The 19,870-nt window shown below is 53.3% G+C and overlaps 1 protein-coding gene across 1 annotated transcript in view; it reads right to left on the bottom strand.

The window, feature by feature from the left end:
- Positions 1-1,129: 1,129 nt before the first annotated feature.
- The window catches only part of Nos2 (nitric oxide synthase 2), a 37,791-nt gene continuing 19,050 nt past the window's right edge, over positions 1,130-19,870 (bottom strand). Inside the window, exons 11-26 of the mRNA XM_037200989.1 lie at positions 17,995-18,189; positions 17,528-17,610; positions 17,016-17,160; positions 16,826-16,930; positions 15,418-15,467; positions 14,936-15,110; positions 14,082-14,214; positions 12,966-13,044; positions 12,087-12,268; positions 10,916-11,079; positions 9,189-9,396; positions 7,064-7,151; positions 6,079-6,200; positions 4,789-4,937; positions 3,782-3,976; positions 1,130-1,642 (exon numbers count right to left, since the gene is read on the bottom strand). Coding sequence (XP_037056884.1) covers positions 1,544-1,642; positions 3,782-3,976; positions 4,789-4,937; positions 6,079-6,200; positions 7,064-7,151; positions 9,189-9,396; positions 10,916-11,079; positions 12,087-12,268; positions 12,966-13,044; positions 14,082-14,214; positions 14,936-15,110; positions 15,418-15,467; positions 16,826-16,930; positions 17,016-17,160; positions 17,528-17,610; positions 17,995-18,189 — 2,172 coding nt within the window. The 3' untranslated portion in view covers positions 1,130-1,543. The remainder of the gene's footprint in view (positions 1,643-3,781; positions 3,977-4,788; positions 4,938-6,078; positions 6,201-7,063; positions 7,152-9,188; positions 9,397-10,915; positions 11,080-12,086; positions 12,269-12,965; positions 13,045-14,081; positions 14,215-14,935; positions 15,111-15,417; positions 15,468-16,825; positions 16,931-17,015; positions 17,161-17,527; positions 17,611-17,994; positions 18,190-19,870) is intronic.

The following is a 19,870-nucleotide window of genomic DNA, read 5'->3' as shown; positions in this document are numbered from 1 at the left end:
CATGCAAGTGAGAATGTGTCTGCATGTGTATAGGGGCCAGAGGCCAATTCTGAGTCCCTCCTCCTCCTCCTCTTCCTCATCCTCCTCCTTCGAGACAGGGCTTCTCTTTGTAGCCCTAGCTGTCCTGGAACTCACTCTGTAGACCAGGCTGGCCTCGAACTCACTGAGATCCGCCTGCCTTTCGAGTTTTGGGATTCAAGGCATGTGCCATCATGCCTGGCCTTAGTGTCTTCCTTAATCTTTGTCCACCTTATCTTATAAGACCAGGTCTCTCACTGAACCCAAAACTCACTGATTAACTAGGCCTGTGGCCAGTGAGCTCCATGGGTCTGCCTGTCTCTACTTTCCCAGGAGTGGGATGACAGGGCCACACCTAGCTTAGTTTATGTGGGTGCTGGGGATCCAAACATATACCAAGTATTTTACCAACTGAGCCATCTCCCCAGCCCCCAGTCTCCAGTCTGGAGTTCCCCAGTCTCCCAGGCAGGTGAGGATGGTGGTGCCCTTCACACCGAGGCTTCACATGCAGAGAATTTCACCTGTCTTGGCAGGTGCCGGATCGTGGCTGGCTAAACTCTCAGAAAACAGGTCATGGAGCACGACCAACACTCTCTCTCATTCTTTTAGATGGTCTCAGATTCACTATGTAGGTGAGAATGACCTTAAACTTCAGATCCTCCTGCCTCCACCTCCTAAGTGCTGGGGTTACCAGCGTGTGCCAAAACGCCCAAGGTTATCCCGTGGTGGGAATCAAACCCACAGCTTTGTGTATGCCAGGTAAGCAAGCACTCTGCCAACTGAGCTACATCCACAGTCCCCAAGCACATCATTTTCTAAGATAGGGTGAGGGTCCTCAGGGTCCTCAGGAACTCCCCGCCCTTATGAAGAGCCCCAGGGCTCACCATACCCTCCAGAAGGTACCTTGTGTGTGAAGCCCAGCTCCAGGCCCTGGTCTCTGCTGCCTTGCCATGACCAGAGAATTCCAGACAAGCACAAGCTTCATCAGCTGTCCCCTAGGGACCTGGTTAAACATGCTCCCTCGTGGGGCCATCATTGTCCAGGCTGTGGTGTCTACCACCCCTAACCCATGTATTACTTGAGAACACTTTCACTACAAAACTCAAACACACAGGGTGATTAAAATAAAATGCATTTCATATCAATATTTTCATCGAGAAATTATACAGGAAAGGCCCAAGAAGTCCTTGGGAGTAGACAAAGGTATTTGTTTTCTTAAATACAAAGTATAAATAACTGTACACGATGCAGCTAAATATTAGAGTGGCGGCATGGCGCCTCCTGGTGGTCACTCAGCTTCAAGGCTCCAGGGAAGTATGTGAGGGGAAGGAAGGGAGGGGAGAAAAGGGAGGGAAGGAGAGGGAGAGATTCAAGTAGTCCACAACGCTGCTTGGTAGTGCGTGGGGTGCGGGGTATGATGTGAGGGATTTGGAGAAAATCGCACTTCTGTCTCTCCAGACCCCTGACCAGCTGGGAGTTGAGTCCATCACTGAATTCTGTACCAGAAGCTCTAACTCCTGGGCTGTCAGAGCCTTGTACTTCTGGGCTGCTCCAGGGCACTGCCCTTTTTCGCCCCATAGGAGAAGACTGCACCGAAGATATCTTCATGATAACGTTTCTGACTCTGCGGAGGGAAACAGAGGCCAAGGTATCAGCTCTGCTGGACCAGCCCCCTCAGTTTCCGTGTCTAGGCTGACAAGATCCTGGGGCTGCACCAGCTTCCTGGTGACGCTGGCACTCACTAGCCCTGTGCTTCCCTGCTCGCTTGGCATGCTGCCTTCACGCTGAGGTTCGGTTTCTGCCCGGCACTGCATGTGGCCCACCTCAGCCTCTTCCACTATCTGTCTAGTGTTCATCCCACATGGCGCCGGCGGATGTGAGCTCTGAGATCAGCATGTGTGGGGCAGGCTGTGCGAGCCTTCCTCTCCCGGGGTCCTGAAGTCAGAGCACACAGCAGCAGGCTGAGGGCTCCGAGAAATCTTACAGGGAAGCCACCTGCTGGTGCTGCTCTTTGTGGACCTGGCCATGTGTTCCAAATGATCTGACCTTGGGTTGTTTCTCCCCCGCCCCCCCTTGGTGCTAGAGATCAAGTCTGGGGCCTCTCATGTGCTAGGCAAGGACTGAGCGACACCTCCAGCTCTTGTTTTTTTTTTTTTTATTAATAAATAAATGAATAAGATTTCCTGCCTCTGTTTCCTGAGTGCTGGAACTAAAGGTGTACATGTGCCACCATGTCTGGCTACAATTTTATTTGTGTGTGTGTGTGTGTGTGTGTGTGTGTGTGTGTGTAGCTGTACATGTACATGAATGCCATCAGAGGCCACAGGAGGGCATCATGTCCCCTGGAGCTGAAGTTACAGGCAGGTCATCCTCTCCAAGAACAGTATACGCTCTTAACTGCTGAATCATATCTGCAGTCCTAGGTACCCCATACTGACTTACACTTATCATTCTCCTGCCTCAGCTTCCCCATTTACAGGTATGGAGTGCCTCTACCCCGCCTGCTTCTTGTAACCCTTTTGATGACAAAAATCCATGAACACATCTGACACGCACACTAAATACATTTGGGGAAGTATCCATGATGTCCTTGCTGGTCATCACACATGTCAGAATAATCTGTACCCCAGGACCTTTGTACATGCTGCTCCCCCCCCCACAGAATAGTCTAGACCTCTGTCCTGAGTATGCACAAAGCTTCTTCCTTACCTTCTTCAGGTATTTTTCTCAAATGTCACCTCCCAGAAACCCTTTCTGCAGACAGCATCATTAAAATGATGCACACCCCCCCCTCACACTCTGAGCTGCTGTTCTGCTTAATTCTCACCCGAAGCAATACACATTCTACGTGTTTTATTTCATCAACCCTGCCTGAGTGTAAGCTCCATTTAGGCTGGCTTTTTGCTTTTTTTTGTTTTTGAAACAGGATCTCATGTAGCCCAGGCTGGCCTTGAGCTGACTATGTAACCAAGGGATAATCTTGAACTCTTGATCCTCCTGACTCTGTTTCCCTAGTGCTGGAATTACAGGTGCACACTATCATGCCCTAGGCCATTTTTTTTTACCTGTTTGGTTAACTGCTTTTTAGTCTCTAACACATAGTAGGTACTTAATATAAACATGGAGCCTGAGTATAAGCTTTAAGGACAGGACTGGGAAGTAGAGAGAAGGAAAGGGAGAGAGGCCATGTACCTGGGCTCTCACGTTCTGTAGTACCAGGACCCCTTCCCTCTACAAAATGGGGCAACAGTCACTCTTCCCTCATAATGCCCTTAGAAGGGCAGAAGGAAATGTCACAGTGTGGTCCTTGGTGAGCACCTGAAACAAGGCCAGCCCTGCTACCAAGAGTCCTTCCTGAGCGACATGAGGGCATCCAGCCAGCAGCCTGCTGTAATAACTATGTTTCCCATGGCCACTAGGGGACAGGCCTCCCAGCCCTGGTGTCCACAGCCCTGCTCTGCCCCATGAGTACTTTCTGGAGGGGTGTGGGGAGCAGAGCCTGCTGCTCTGATTCCACAGCTGGAGAAAAGGACACATTGGCTGGACTTCTCAGTTAGCTGGCAGCCAGTGTGGAATGGGAAGTTCTGCCTCCAGGAGCCCAGCCAGTCAGCTCCCCTCAGCCCCCCTCAGGTCTCTGCAGTGGTGGAGAGGGGCTCAGGGCACACACACACCCCCCCCCCAGTTCTGCTGTTCTGGTCTTGATTCCAATGGCATGTGACCTTCCCCTACACCCTTCTCTAGGGTCCCACCCCGACTTCCATACCTTGAGCTGGAAGAAATAGTCCTCAACCTGCTCCTCGCTCAAGTTCAGCTTGGTGGCCACCAGCTTCTTCAAGGTGGTAGCCACATCCCGAGCCATGCGCACATCTCCACACACATAGAGGTGGCCCTGCTCCCTGTGGAGCACACTGAGTACCTCGTTGGCCAGCTGCTTCTGCAGGATGTCTTGAACATAGACCTAAAGGCAGAGGACATGGTGGGACCATCCCTGGGTGCTGAGGTCCCCGTGGTCAGGCACACATATGGTCAGGCCATGGGGAGGGGAGGAGGGCCATTGAGGGCTTCAATCAGGCCCTCAGCTCAGGATACACGAGTATCCTGTCCAATCCTGGCCAACAGAACCCACAGATCTTCCCTGAGTTCACCACACTTCAGAGATGCTCCATCAGGCTAATGGCTCTGCCCAGAGCTCTGAGATCCGCCTGCCTATACCCCAGAAGGAAGGGGCTTCCTAGCATGTATCAGTCCCAGCTCTGATTTAGGGCTGGAGTGTAGGCTCCCAGGCTCCCCATTTATAAAGAAGGGCCCAGAGTTGGTCAGGAATCTGCTTTTTCCACATACAATGGCCAATGGTCCAGCAATTGGATCCAAGGGGATCCTCAGGGAATAAGGTTCCTAGTTGAGTCTATACTGACTGCTCATGCCCCTGGAGCACAGTGCCCATTTGAGGGCCCTGGTGGGATCAGCTCCACATTCTGGTCTCACTGAGCTGAGCATAAAGCCAACTTACAGGACATCTCCTGGCACAGTCCTGCATCCCAGGGCTGCTGGGCACCTACAGCTGGTGCGTTGCGGAGATTAGGCTATAGTGTGATTCTAAAGTCATTCTGGGCTTGGTCGTCTCATCATAGTGTTCTTCATGCCACTCGAGGCTGTGCAAGTGTCTCCACTTTGGAGCAGAGGAGCCGAAGGCTCAGAGAGGGAGGCCTGTGTAGCCCGGGCAGTGGCCATCATGCACATTCTGTGGGTTTGCTGGGTGGCTGCACTTACCTTGGGCTTGCCTGGCAGCCGGGAGTAGCCTGTGTGTGCCTGGTGCAGCACTCCTTTGTGGACCATCTCCTGCATCTCTTCACGGTAGAGGTGGTCCTCCTCTGGGTGCCGGCACCCAAACACCAAGGTCATGCGGCCTCCTTTGAGCCCTGTAGGACCCAGAAGGTTGCAGTTACCACACTGGCCACCAGAGGGCAAACCATGACCACCAAGTGCTCAACATGTAAATTTCTTATTTGGTAGTATCCCATTTTCTAGTTAATGGAGGCACTCTTGAAGAACTCTTCAGTATCCGTTATGACTATGTCAACAGATCGATCTTTCTTTTGTTTGCCATACTGCGTTTTAATTTTACTTTTTCCTTTTAAAATATCATTATAGCCAGTACTTGGGAAACAGGGGCAGGAAGATTGCTGCAAATTCAAGGCCAACCTTGTCCATGTAGGGAGTTTTCAGTCCAGCCAGGGATACACTAGCACGATCTTGTGTGTGTGTGTGTGTGTGTGTGTGTGTGTGTGTGTGTGTGTGTGTGTGTAACATGCTAAGGGCATTCTTTTAGTGAAATATCAGACATTCTGTGACTTCTTTTGTGAAAGCCATCACTCCTGACACAATGTCCTGACAGAGCTGCTACATCAAATGCACGTGGTGAGCCTCGGTGTCCAGGACATCCCAAACAACCTCCTGATTGCCCTTGACTGCGCCGGACTTCACATTCACGGTGTTAAATGCCAAACATTGCTAAAAAGCCTCCTTCAGAGGATTCCAGGCATAGAGACATCCTTTCTTTTGGGTTATTTCTCAAATGAAAGGACTATGTCTTTATCTAAGATCTTTTGCTTTCATCTCTTAGCTCTGAGGACCTCTTCACAGCCTCACTCTATGGGTTACTCCACCGACGGCACCAAAGACAAGGCCAGCGTTAAACAAAGGAAAATTAACAAACCCAGCAAAAATGGGCCGGGGAGATGGCTCAGCAGGGAGAGGAGCTTGCCACTAAGCCTGACAAATTGAGTTTGAACCCTGGGACCTACATGGTGGGAGAAGAGAAGAAAGTTGACCTCTGACCTCCACGTGTGCATCTGGACACATGCACCCCTCTAATTACATTAATAAAGAACAACAACAAGGAGACATGGAGGAGATGTGAAGCGGGCAGGGCGCAAACCCTCCAAATCTGTGTGCCCACTCACGGGGGGTGGGTGGGGTGGGTGGGTGGGTCCAGTGTCATACTTGGATGTGCGTGTGTAATGATCAGATCGTGGTGACTAGCATGCCCCCCCCCTGTACCTCTGTGCTGGGAGTCATGGAGCCGCTGCTGCCAGAAACCGCGGAAGGGCGCGATGCCCGTGCCAGGCCCAATGAGGATGCAAGGCAGGGAGGGGTCCTCAGGGAGCTGGAAGCCACTGACACTGCAAGGAGACAGAAGTGGGGAGACCCCAAGTCGGAAGCACATCACGATAGAGCTGGGAGCTAAGCACCTGGTTATGGTGATATTTTATTTGTACTGAAATGTAATTTTAATTTTATGAATATGGTGATATTTTATTTGTACTGAAATGTAATTTTAATTTTATGTTAATAAAGTTGCCCTGGGGTCAGAGCTATTAGAGCCATAGCAAGAGCGTGGTGGGTAGAAGAGCTAGGTAGATTTCTGTGTGTTCAGGGATACAGCCAGTATTGGAGACATACGCCTTTAAGACCTGGAGGGCGGTACTTACAGGCAGTGATGAGGCAGTCATGTGGTTGGGTTTAGAACCAATGAGAAGGCAGAACAGAAAGACTATTTAAACACAGAAAAACAGGAAGTAGCTCTCTCTCAAGCGGGGAAGTTAGGAGCACTGCAGGAGGTAAGATTTTATCTCTGAGCTCTGACCTCTCGGCTTTCTCTTTTACATTGGCTCTGTGTTTTTTATTTTAAAAAGACGATTGGTTACATCTACACCTGGTAGGGTGGTACTGTCGGGGTGGAGGGAAACATGGATTCCCAAGCCCTGTGCAAAGCTTTATTCCCCCTGCCCAGGTACGGCACCTCCCACACTCGAGTCTTTTGGTGAAAAGTTTCACTGGACTCTGGACCCCGCCACGATCATCACCATTGTCCCCGCCATTGACTCCACCACACCTTGTAGCCAGATGGTAAAACGAAGAGACCCAGAATTACCACCCCCCCACAAACCTTTATGGGCCAAGGGGAGCACTCAGCCCAAAATCCTTCCCTTGTAGTGCAGAATCCCCAAGTCCAGGGGTTCCAAAGGGCCGAGTGGGTGCTTACCTTCGCACAAAGCAGGGAACTGGGTCCTGGGGCTTCAGGCTACTGATCCACGTGCTGCAGACACCGTGGTGCAGGGGACCCTGACCATCTGCAGAGACAGCACAGATCTAACCAACAACCCCCGTGGCCATCACGCAACCCCGCTGGGTGCTCTTCCTACACTGCCAGGCCCCCTTGGGTGCCTAGTTCCCCAATGATGAGCCACTTTCTCTCCCAACTCTCCACACAGAGCAGGGAAGGCTGCAAGGGACTGACAGGCAATTGCTCCCTTTGCTATTGCAGACACGGGGTCACAGAGCAGAAAGAGGAGCAGGTGACTAAAGTCCTGATGGACTCAGGTCCATGCTCAGATCCCTCACTCTTAATCTAGAGCAGTAGTTCTCAACCTGTGGGTTGTGACCCCTTCAGGGGTCAAATGATGTTTTCATAGGGGTTGCATATCGGATATTAGCATTAAGATTCACGACAGTTATGGAGTAACAGTGAAAATAATTTTGTGGTTGGGGGTCATCACAACATGAGGAACTGTATTAAAGGGTCACAGCATTAGGAAGGTTGAGACCCCCTGCTCTAGAGTATCTCCCAAGTGTTTGTCTAGGGACCCTCCAGCACCCCCTGCCAAGGCTCTGCCTACAGCAGTGTGAAGTGATTCCCCAGGGCTGGCCACTGGAGTGTCCTCAGGAAGGAGGCCTTGGCCAGTAGGAGCCCTGGGTGAGAGATGTCTTCCACCCCACTCCCCGATCCCCATCTCTTCTGGCATCTCAGTCTTCCCCGGCAGCCTTTCCTGGGCTTGTGGGTACCCAGTTTCCTCTGGATTACATTCACTTCCCCATGACCAGACACAGGAAGGAGGCCTCCAGCAACCCGAGTAGTCCTTCGGTTCTGTTCTGCATAAACCGCCCTTCCCAGGGCTCACATGCATCTCCTCTCTCACCCAGTGATGGGGTCTGGTCGGTCTACATACAGGCTCTGCCTAATCTTTAGAAACTGCTCTTTGCCAGGAAGGGAGAGCTCTGCGGTATGGCCCCTGCCCAGCCCTTCCAGCTCAGACAGAGCTCAGCTACAGATGTCAGAACAGGGAGCCAGTCTACCCCGGTGCAGGATCCAAGGCTGAGAGGACAGAACACAGGACCTCCAAGTCTACGGTAGCTGCACACACACACACCCTCACTCCCTCATGATACCCATTGCTTATGGGCACCCACGCAGCCTTATCTTTAAGTATTGGCACGCCCGAACTCTTTACTGGCTCTATGGCTACTCTATGAGGGCAGGGCCTGCGGGCAGAGTTTCCACACCCAGTGTGGCCCCCAGCATGGAGGTGGGACATGGCCACCACAGAATGAGAGCATCGGGAGAGAGAACAATCCATACAGGATTTCCCCGCATTGGGCTGCATCATTAGGATGGCCAGGAACAAGTGGGTTCTCCAGTGTTCAAGGCTCCTCACATTTGAACCCATTCAGCAGTCGAGTCCAACGGTCCAGTGCTTCGCTTCAGCACCTAACCTCCCTGTCTCTGCATCTCCAGTTATTAACAGGGTGACTCAGAACAAGTGGGTTGGCCACTCCCTGCCTCTCTCTGTCCTCCCTTGTAAAATGCACATGGGAGTCAGATCCTACAGTAATGGATGGTAAGCCAAGGGGTGAGCTTCATGCCTGCCTCACGACAATGTGCCCCACACAGCTGCTCACATCACTGATAACTCTGGCAGGTGGCTGACACTGCACCGTGTAGCCGATAGAGACCAGAGCTCCATCGAGGTGTTGAACTGCTGCCAGGTCAGTTCATCTTGGCCATCAACTTCACACACCCGGGAAGAGGGAGACTCAGTTGAAGAATCGCCAGACTGGCCCGTGGGCAGGGCTGTGGGGCACGTTCTTGACTGTTAACTGATGGAGGAAGAGTCTAGCCCACGGTGGCCAGTGCTGCCCCTGAACGGGTGGGTGGTCCTGCCTTGGTTTCCCTTGATGGTGGACTGTAGCCTGTAAACTCAACAAGCCCTTTCTCCTAAACGGTAGTGGAGGTGGCCATGGTGTCTGTCTGTCACAGCCACAGAAAGCAGTCTAGTACAGCTGCCCTAGAAGTAACAGGTACCGATGACAGCAGATTCTGCCTGCCTCACCTCGGGTCCGGTAGGTGACCACAGCCACAGTGAGGTGGATCTCTGAGGGGGTGTGGTCCTGGGAGGAGCTGACAGAGTAGTAGCGGGGCTTCAGGAGGGGGAGCTGAGACAGGAGGAAGGCCGCGGGCACACGCAGCGACGGGAACTCCTCCAGCACCTCCAGGAACGTGGGGCTGTTGCTGATCTTCCAGTCATTGTACTCTGAGGGCTAAAAACCAAGGGTAATGTGAGGGATGGGGGTGGGGGGCTGCCATGTGTAGGGGAAGGAGCTGCCCCACCCAGTATTTATCCGTTCACTCAACAAACATGGGCAAGGACTGGTGCTGTCCAGGGTGCTGAGGCCACTGTCTTGGAGGGGAAGCAAGGAGCTGGGGCAGCCAGTAGCATTTCTCAGTTGTGCCTAGAAATGTATTATGGGTAGGATTAAGGTGGTGGTGAGGCGTTTTTGCAACCCCGACTACTCAGAAGGCTGAGGCAGGAGGGTTCCAAGTTCAAGGCCAGCAGGGTCTACAGACCGAGATGAGTTTGAGCCTGGCTAACTTAGAGAGACCTTGCCTCAGAATAAAAACTAATAGGAAAGAGAGGAGTTTGTCTCAGTGGTAGAGCACCTGCCTGGCGTGTATGAAGGCCCAAGGCCAACCCTTAGGGCCCACAAAACAAGGGCAAAAACAAAACCAAGAGCAAACAACAAAGATCAAAACACAAAAACCTCCCCCAATATTAACACCTCATGGGCAGGGCTCAATGCCCTTTCTTTGGGGAGGGGAGTGGAGGCAGGATCTTGTTCTATAACCCAGATTGGCCCTGAACTCTTTTTGTTGGCTGAGGCTTGTCTCTAACTCACTATCCTCCTGCCTCAGCCTCCTGAGTGCTGGGATCACAGGCATGCACCACCATGCCCAGCTGGGCTCACTTCCTTATTATACTATAATTTGGAACCAGGTGGATCTGGGTTCAAATCGTGGTGAGATATCCTTCCTAGCTTGGCCTCAGTCTTTGTGGAGTGAGGCAGATAGAGTTTTTCACACGGGGAGGTTGAGGTGGTGGTGATGTGTCCAGCGCCTTTTACAAAGACAACTCATTACCCCAGCCCCCACCAGCCACTCCATCCAGGCACCCACCATTGAGTTTGTCCCACCCATGGGAAGACAAGGGCCATCCATGGAGGCTGCCCCTCCACGGGCACATTGGAGGAAGTGCACTTTGGCTGTGTGATGACTACTCTTTGCTGTAAATGTGACTGGATTTACGATCACCATGGAAACACACCTCTGTGCCGGTGTTTCCAGAGGTTGAACCAGGGAGGACCCACCCTGAATTCCCATGGGCTGAGGCTCCAGACTAAACGAAAAGGGGAAAGTGAGCAGAACATCCGCGTCCACCTTTCTCGGCCGCCTATTCCGGAAGTGGAGCAACTGGCCACCACACTGCTGCTGTAATGACTCCGCCCTGACCGACGGGACCCTCCTTTCCTTCCGTCACGTATTTTGTCACAGGGGCAAGTCATGAATACAGGCACATCATACCGACTCTCAGAGAAACTCCTTTACTCAGTACTGCTGTGTACTAAATAAGATGGGGCAGCCAAGGATGCCCAGCCCCCACCAGACACAGACAAGTTACACCTCAGGGACTCAGGCAGGTGGTCTCAGAGGTCGAACTCGGCTCTGGACTTTGGTTCTCTCCACTCTGTGGAACGCTCCTGCCTCACCCACCCACCACCTCACCTGACACAGGGCCTCCAGCCTCTGCCTTTCAGCCTCGTCTGTGGCCAGGGGGGCCAGCTTGTGCAGCTGCAGCTGGGTAGGAGGGGTGGTGATGTCCAGGAAGTAGGTGAGGGCTTGGTTGATCGAGCAGGGGGGCAGCCTCTTGTCCTGGACCCAGTAGCTGCCTGAATGGAAGGGAGGGAGGTGTCAGCATGGGGAAAGGCCCAACTGGGGTCTCTCAGAAGACTTCTACCCTCCAGCTATGAGGAAGGGAAGACTCTGATGTCTTGACCCCAGACAGAGCAAAGATCAGGCATTGGTGCTGAGGCCGGGCAGCCGGGGCAGGCTGATCAATTGCTCCCACATGGGTACCCATATTGTTATTGTCCTGACAAGCTAACCACATCCTTCTGTGACCCCTGCATGTGTCTGGCACCCTCAGGGGAACTGCTCACTCATAGTGACTGAGTCCACTCGAGACGGATGTACATCTCCGGGGCTAGTCACTCATTTAGAGAAAGATTTATGGCTACAGCCCCCTGGGATACCAAGTCAAGAGGCTCCAGGTGAACAGGTCAGTATAAATTGAGGTGGCCAGGCTTCAGGGGTCCCAAAAGACACCATTCAGAGAAGTCACAGAATCTGGGGCAAGCAGACCCAGGTCCAAACTGGCTCCTCACTTCCCAGTTGAGTGTCTGAACCCTGTGGCCTCCAGCTGCTTCCTTGAGAGACAGATGAGATAACACAGGCTGGGCTGGCACCGGCCATGAGGAAAACCACACTTGGGAAGTGGTTGGCACGGTGCCCGGTCCACAGGTGTTTACTACATGTCAGCACATTTCTTTTATTACTCTCCCTCCCCTCCCTTCCTTCTGGAGAGAAGGATTGTGTTATCAATGGCATCTCATCTGGACCACGTCTGTATCCTTACAGCCCCGAGGATGCCTCAAGCCCCTTGTCTCGGAGGTTCAGGCTGACTTGCTTTCTTCCTGGTAGTGGTGGACACTGCCAGGTTTTGCTTCTCTGATGCCTCCTCTGAGGCGGGAGGACACACTCGTGGAGTCATCACTACCGGGGGAGGCCGGGGAGTTTCTCCCATGAGCTGGGACTGGAGCACACCAGGACAGACACAGCCCCAGTCCTCAGGGATGGGGGTGAGGGGAATGGGTTTTTCCGGGGGCCCAGGGCTCACCGCTTTCATCCAGCACCTCCAGGCACACGGTTTGGTGGGGCGAAGGACAATCCACAACTCGCTCCAAGATCCCCTGGACCAGGGCTGTCTGGTTGCCTGGGAAAATCCCAAGGTGTTCCCCAGGCAGGTAGCTGGGGCCTCGGCTGCCCTCGGAGGAGAGCTGGACGAGGAGGGTGGTGCGGCTACAGAAGGAAAAGGGAACCCTGGGTAACTGCCGGCCTCCCTAGCATAACCTCTCCTATCACCTTCCTGCTGGCTCCCTCCAGCCTCGGCCACCAGCCAGAGTTCGTAGCAGGACCTCCCCTCAGCTGGGGACCCTCAGAGCTCCATAGTTTTCCAGAGGAGTTTGGCCACAGCTCTCCCTAGCAGGGGACAGAGTCCAGAGGGCTTGGCCACAACCCTGCCACGAGAAGCATCTTCCCAGGGGGTGTGGGCATTGGAAGGAGCCTTTTCTTGTCTCCAGAACAAATTCTGTTCTCATTGGAACCGAGGTCAGTTTCCCCCATGGATAGGGGTTAGGAAGAGGGAAGATAACACAGATACAATCTACAGACCACCCGTGACCCTCGACTCCCTGGCTGAGGAATTTCCATCCTTGTCCAACAGCCTCACGAAAGGTCTGAAGACTCAAGTGGTCTGAGCATCCCCTGGTCAATCCTTTTAGCGAGAGTTCAGAGAGGAGGAAGAGCCAGTGAGGCAGACACCTGGTTCCCAAATCGGGCACAGGCAGGGGTGCCAAGGACTAGCAGAGAGGCTGGTCCCGAAGGTGGCATCCTCGGCAGGCATGTCTCCCCTGCCCACGTACAGACTGGCTTGCTCTGGTCCTTTATTCATCCCGGAGCAACCGTGGAACACCGGCCAGGCATCCCTCGCCCTTACCTGGACTTCTCACTCTGCAGATTCTGCTGGGATTTCAGCCTCATGGTGAACACATTCTTGGCGTGCATACTGCTGAGGGCTGAGGGGACAGAGCCTGAGATGGCACAGGGCTCCTGTGCTGTGGTGGAGGAGCCCCTGCGCTGTGGTGGGGGAAGCCCTGTATGCTGAGATGATTACCCCTGCAGGCTACCCTTGCTCTTGCTGTTCTGTTAGGTTTTTCCTCCCCCACTATTCGTGAGTCACAAGTAAAGGAAGACCCTGGGCCTGACTGGATGTGGTGACCCAAGTCTGTAATGCCAGCACTTGGAGGTAGAGGGAGGAAAGTCAGGAGTTCGAGGCCATTCTTGGCCATATAGCAAGTTTGCCACCAGTCTAGGCCACAGGAGACCCTGTCTCAGCTACCTGCCTCCACATACACACAGAGGGGAAAAACCGTAACTAAAACTAAACAACCGAAAAGATCCCAATGGACAGTGGCTTTGCGGCTGGGAAGTACCGGGAGACTCAGAGTAGACGATAAAGTACCCAAAGTCTCCGGCCACCATCCCAATTTGGGATTCTCAGAACACAGCAGAGATACAGCTAGGCACATCCTAATGTGCAGACACCTTTGTGATGTCTGGACTCAGGGAACCCAGTGTGTCACCCAGGATGGGCGGAGCTGAGCCACTGACTGCTGCCCTGAATCGCCCCAGAAGCCTTCTTCATGGCCTTCTTCCCTTTGGAAGACTGACTCCAACCCCCTTTCCCCCCCACATGCTACCACTCAGTTCATTTCCTTGAGCTGTGACTTCTCCTGATTTGCCACAGGCCAAGTGGCAGGCCAAGCGTCATAGGCCAGTCCATGTGGGTCAAGAGGCTGGCACAGTGCCTGGCAGAGTTGCCCCCACCACCCACTGATGCTGGCTGCCTGCTCCCACTACCTCTCTCTCAGGGCTTCCTTCTGACTGCTTTTCCTCTGAGCCTGAAGTCCTGTACCAGGGAGACAGATACCCGGCCGTCCCAGCGGACTGCCTTCACTTAGAAGAACGTGGTAGATTCCTTGACTACTGGTTCAGGGCTCAGATAGCCTCAACCCAGGCAGGAAAGACCAGTAGGGTGCAGAGGGGCTGGTACCTTTGTTGAGGTCGAAAGGCTCTGGGCTCTGGGTGAGCCTGTATTGGTGTGGCTCCCAGACTGCGTTGGAAATGTAGCGTTTCGGGATCTGGATGTGATGTTTGCTTCTAACATCAAACGTCTCACAGGCCGCCTGGAAAGTTAGGCAGAGTGGCATCGATTATCACCATCACCACCCTTCACCATGGGTCAAATACTGAAAGGATGCATCCCAAAACTCCTAGGTATGTCGTCTGATGGGGACTGAAGGGACTCAGAAAAGCCCAGGCTTGGTACACAGCGGCCACTGATATTCTAATGAGTATTAAAGCGGCCATCATATACTTATCCCCTTCCCACATAGTGAGGGAGGTCCGGGGCTTCCCCATCCTAACAGAAAACCTCATGGAGGAGGCCCGAGTCTTAGGACCAAGTCTGCTGGGCTTCCAATTGCTGCCCTTTCACTTCAGAGATATGTTCCCTCCAACAGCAGGGCAGAGTCCAGAAAGTAAAGATTTGAGGAGAAAACAGCCAGGTCGTAAGAGGTCAGCAGTGTGGTCCCTGTCCCCACCTCTGCAGAGCTGGGAGACTGAAGCAAGGCACCATTGTTACAAGGTGGCCAAGACTCCCAATAGGGAAGTCCTTAAGCCAGAGAAGTTCAGGACAGGGAGCTGATCTGCCGCCTTCTCCCACCCAGAGCAATCCACCTGACACTCTTCTTGCTGGGGTGGGGGTTGGGGAGAGCCGCTTTGACCTGAGACATCAGGCCCATAGCCCTGGCTTACACCTGGCAAAGGTCATGACCCCCAGGACACCAGGCTCAGATGTGTTTGGTGTGAACGCATTAATTACATCCTGGCTGGCTGGGAACTGACCCGGAAGGTTTGCACAGCCCAGCTGCGGAAGGCGTCCTCTTGCCCGCTGAGTTCGTCCCCTTCTCCTGTCAGGGCAAGCTGAGAGGCTCCCAGGTGGGAGAGTTTCTGGTCGATGTCATGAGCAAAGGCGCAGAACTGAGGGTACATGCTGGAGCCAAGGCCAAACACGGCATACCTGCCCAGGAGAAAACACACACACGGAGACGTCAGGACGCACGGCAGCAGTAGCCACGGTCTGCAGGGACAGCCCTCCACTCCCGTGCCCGCTGCGTCACATCACAATCTGGCCTTCCTTAGTCATGTGACCAATGCACTCTTGGCCTGCAGACCTGCAAGGGGGACTTGGTTTCTGTGTCTTGATCCTCAACCCACTTAGAAGGACTCTGCTCTTGGACGTCTCTAAGAAGACGTCCTGTGTACATCCAGTTCCATGGTCTGATCCCAAATGGCCCAGGAGGCAGGACTGTGGGAGGGTGCCTCACCTGAAGGTGTTGGTGAGTTCTCTCAGCATGAACAGAGCTTTCTTCAGAGTCTACAAAGACAAGGAACCAGAGTTCTCAGGCCTGGACCCACAAAACCGCCTCTTGCCTTTCCCACTGCGGTTCATTTAAACCTTGGCCACACTGAGCAGGCCAAGAATCCAGATCCATGGGACAAGCCACTGGACAAGTCCAGCTGAGCCAGCTCACATGGGCCCTGCCCCTCAGTGAGAGACCCAGAAGTCCCTGGTATCCCCATTTAGTCCTGGAAGAGCACAGGCTCCCTCAAAAAGAATATGAACCTCACTCCTTGCTTGGAACTTGGTAGGAGCAACAAATTCTCTAAAATACTTTGATTTTTCCAGGGAACTGTTTTAGATAACATTTTAGGGACCCATCATATTGTGGGGAGCTATGACTTTGGTAATCTTTTCTCATGCGGTTTCTTTTCAATGGCCTTTTCATCCCTCCAAGCACTAGAGAGACAAGCTCAAATTGGTGCTAAACAATCCTTCACATCTCTCTCATCCTTGCCTCTGCTCAAAACACAAGGGCAAGCAGACCTGGGTGAGGCAGGCTAGACAAAATTCATGCTTTTGGCCCATTTTCCCTTTGTGAGAATGAAACATTTTCTTTGAATAGGAATTCTTTTTTTTTTTTAAGAAAGATTTGCATCTGAGAGTGTGTCTGGGCATGTGGGTGCGGGTGCCCAGGGGGGCCAGAAGTCAGCTCTGGGTCCCCTGGAGCTGAAGTCACAGGAGGTTGTGAACCACCGGATGTGAGTTCTGGGAATGAAGTATGGTCTTTGGACGGGCAGCAAGTGCTCCGAACTACTGAGCCATCTCTCCAGCCCCTAACTATGAATTCTTGTTGAAAGGGAACTTGAGACAAGATTTCCTATAAAGTCCAGGCTGGGCCCAAATTTGCAATTCTCCTGCCTCTGCCTCCCAAGTGCTAGGGTTACAAGTGTGCATCACTATGCCCAGTTAAATAAGAATGTTTGAATTTTAAAAGAGGGTGACTGTGGCTGCTGAGAGAGCTCAGCAGGTAAAAGTGGCCTGAGGGACCCACACTGTGGAAGCTGAGAACCGCCTCCCGCAAGTCCCCCCACATGTGAGCTGTGGCACTTGCACATGTACACGTGTGTGTACAGACAAACACACAATAAAGAAAGAAAGAAACATAATGAAGATTACCCCCTCAGATCATCTAAAACTAGAAGTAAAGGCTGGCCAGTCCACAAGAAGGCATTGCGTGCCCCTGGGAAAGTGGTACAAGAGGGACCCGGAGTGGTCTGAGCACTTACTTCAATGCCAATGCCCTCTTCGGGTCATTCTGTGTCCCCTGGACCCTTCTCTTGATCCCCCCAAGTTCCTCCCCCCCCCCATGACCAGGACGCCTGGCCACCCACCTGCCCATTGCTGGGGCAGTCTCCATTCCCAAACGTGCTGGTCACTACTAGCAGCAGCTGCTCCTCTTCCAAGGTGCTTGCCTTGTACTGGTTCATGCAGACAACCTGTGTGTCACACAGGCGACATCAGCCCTCAGCTCCCAGGAGGCCCTCTGCGCTCACCCCAGATGCCTGCCACCTAAGTGTGTACCTTGGTGTTGAAGGCGTGGCTGAACAAGGCTGCCAGGTCCCAGGCTAGCGCTTCAGACTTCCCTGTCTCGGTAGCGAAGAGGACTGTGGCCCTGACTCGGGAAGCCATGGCCTTTCGCATCAACATGGAAGCAAAGAACACCACTCTGTGGGGATGGACAGACAGACAGATGCTATGCTGAGTCAGCTTCCAGAAGAGACTAGAGAGGGGACAGCACCGAGGGGGTGGGGGGTGGGGGCTGGGGGGTGGGGGTGGGGGGGGTGGGGGGGGGTGGTAGGAGGAAGCAGCCTCCACCTCTCACTGACTGGTGGCCCCTGTCCACCCTGACTCAGGCCCTTTGGGACGTTTGGGATGCCAGAAGCGAATGAGTCTCAGAACTGGTGTCTAGAGTCCTAGGTGCCAACCCCAAAAAGAACATTCTCCATATGCCCTGCCCTTCATGGCGGGCACAGGGAGGCTGCCTCTGTGAAAGGGACACCGTGTGGACAGCAATCCTGTCCACCTCCACATACTTCACCAAGACTCTGAACCGGATCTCTCTCCTCCTGGGCCTCAGCTTCCGGTCCTGCCAGATGTGAGTCTTCCAGGGCTCGATCTGCAGGCAAGAAGGGAGATGTGATGGTGGGGGATGGCTGGGCTCGGGCTGGGGGGTGCTGGAGAGGCAGAGGACCCTCGAGAGCACTCATAGAAGCCCACCGCACCCACATCACCAAACCTCAGCCAAGGGGCACCTTCCAGGCCCCACATGGAGCCACACAGCAGCGGGCACTTGACTTCGTTAATGTCCCAGAAGGTAGAGGCCCACCTGCTTTTATCATCCCTTTATTGGGTACGCTAGATAATACGTAACCGAGTCTGGGGACTTTAGAGGGGACAAGGTGGCCCTCAGCTGGCACGCGCTACCCTGGGCAGTCACACTACGTCATCTCTGCAGCCGAGCTGCTGCAGGATGGGGAAAGTGGAGGGGCTTCTCCCTGACCTGATAGAAGTAGAACGGAGACAGGACGTAGTTCAGCATCTCCTGGTGGAACACAGGGGTGATACTCCCAGACACCGGAGGGACCAGCCAAATCCAGTCTGCAGGGCAGCCTCCTCGGGCCCGGTACTCATTCTTCATGTGCTTCATGAAGGACTCTGAGGCTGTGTGGTGATCCATGATGGTCACGTTCTGCTTCTGATGGAGAAGAAGATGGAGTGGGCTGAGATGAGGGCAGGAGAGGAGAGCGAGCGAGCGAGCGAGTGAGTGGGGAAGGTGGGTGATCTATGCAGTGGCTCTGCCTCTGTTCCTGGTCCTCTACTGATGGCTGCAGAAATACACACAAGTCCACAGACTTAGAGACCTACGCCGTCATCACAGCCACTCACAGGGCAGCCAGCCCTCAGTCACAGGATAGCTTTCCCTCAGACCCTCTAGAAGCATCTAGAAACTCATATGCACAGGTCTCCATGCATCACCAGCAAACAGCAAGCCTCAGATGTGGGCCACTCACACAGCACCACCTTGTTTCAGGTAAAGGAGATAGGAACTCCAAAGCAGCTCCCTTGGTGGAGTGCCTGCCTGGAATGCACGAGGCCCTACGTGTCTGTAATCTCAGCACACGGTGGTACAGGCAGAGGATCAGGAATTCAAGGTCATCCACAGCTACATAGGGAGTTCCAGGCCAGCCTGGGCTGCCGGAGATTCTGTCTCCAAAACAAGCAAACACAAAACCATCCTAGTCACCTGTGGGGATAGGGAGGACCAGCGTGTAGGGAAAACAAACCATAGCATCTTAAAATTAGAGGACATGAAGTCTGAACTAGCCTGGAGTGATCCAGTAAAAGCAAAGTCTGGAGATCCATTCAACCAAGAGTTCATGACTGAGGAGATGGCAAAGTGGGTAAGGGTGTTTGTCACCAAGCCGGATCTGAGCTCCGTCCCAGGAACCCACACAGTGGAAGGAGAGAACCAACTCCTGAAAGTTGTTCTCCAACTCTCACACTAAGTAAAGAAATGTTTAAAAAATATCTTTGAAAGAGAAGTATGTTTAACATGGTGGTCAAAACTCTGTCCTCTCGTTAGCCTTGTGACTTTGAGCTACGGGTTCATCAATCTTGACAAACCTCAGTTCCTTCATCTGTGAAATGGGAGGCAGCGGTTAATGTATGAGTTCCTACACCGTGAGGTTGCCGACAGAACGTGAAGCATCCTAAGCTCTCGTGGGTATTATCTGCTCCCATCCATCTGCCAAGGACTGTGAAGGCCACGGGCAAAGGAGAGATGGCACAGATCTCCATGCACTGCCAGGAAACAGCCAGTCTCTGCGGGAGGCTGAAGATGGACGTCAGCCATTTTCATCAGGCCAGCTGGGATGTGTGAGGGAGGCAAGCAAAGGCTGCTTGGGAGAGACAGCAGAGAAAGGCTAGTGTCAAAGATAGACCCAGGGGAGACATGGGAGTCAGGACAGCTGCAAAGAGAGGGAAAGTCTTGAGAGAAACGGATTCAAAGTGGCCAAGGGAGGGGCATTCCTGGGGGAGGACGCCGTGTGAGCCAAGGTTGGCAGGTATCACCGGATGCTCGGCTCTTGAGTCTAAGCCACATTAAAACTCACATACAGCTGCTGCTAGACTCGTGGTAGGGCTCCGTGCCGGTGGGCCCGTCACAAGACGACAATATCCTCAGTCAAGAATACACAGAATGGGCACTGGGGTGTAGCTTGGCTGCAGGGTGCCGGCCTAGCCTGCACCAAGCCCCGGGTTCAATCCCTAGTACCACATTATAAAACAAACAGCTCACACCTGTAATCCCAGCACTCTTCGGGTAGATGCAAGATCAGAAGTTCCATAGTGAGTTTCAGGCCAGCCTGGGGCGCATG

This window comes from Peromyscus leucopus, chromosome 8b (assembly GCF_004664715.2).
Source record: "Peromyscus leucopus breed LL Stock chromosome 8b, UCI_PerLeu_2.1, whole genome shotgun sequence".
In the NCBI taxonomy this organism is placed as follows: domain Eukaryota; kingdom Metazoa; phylum Chordata; class Mammalia; order Rodentia; family Cricetidae; genus Peromyscus; species Peromyscus leucopus.
This window is presented reverse-complemented; position numbering and strand designations above follow the sequence as displayed.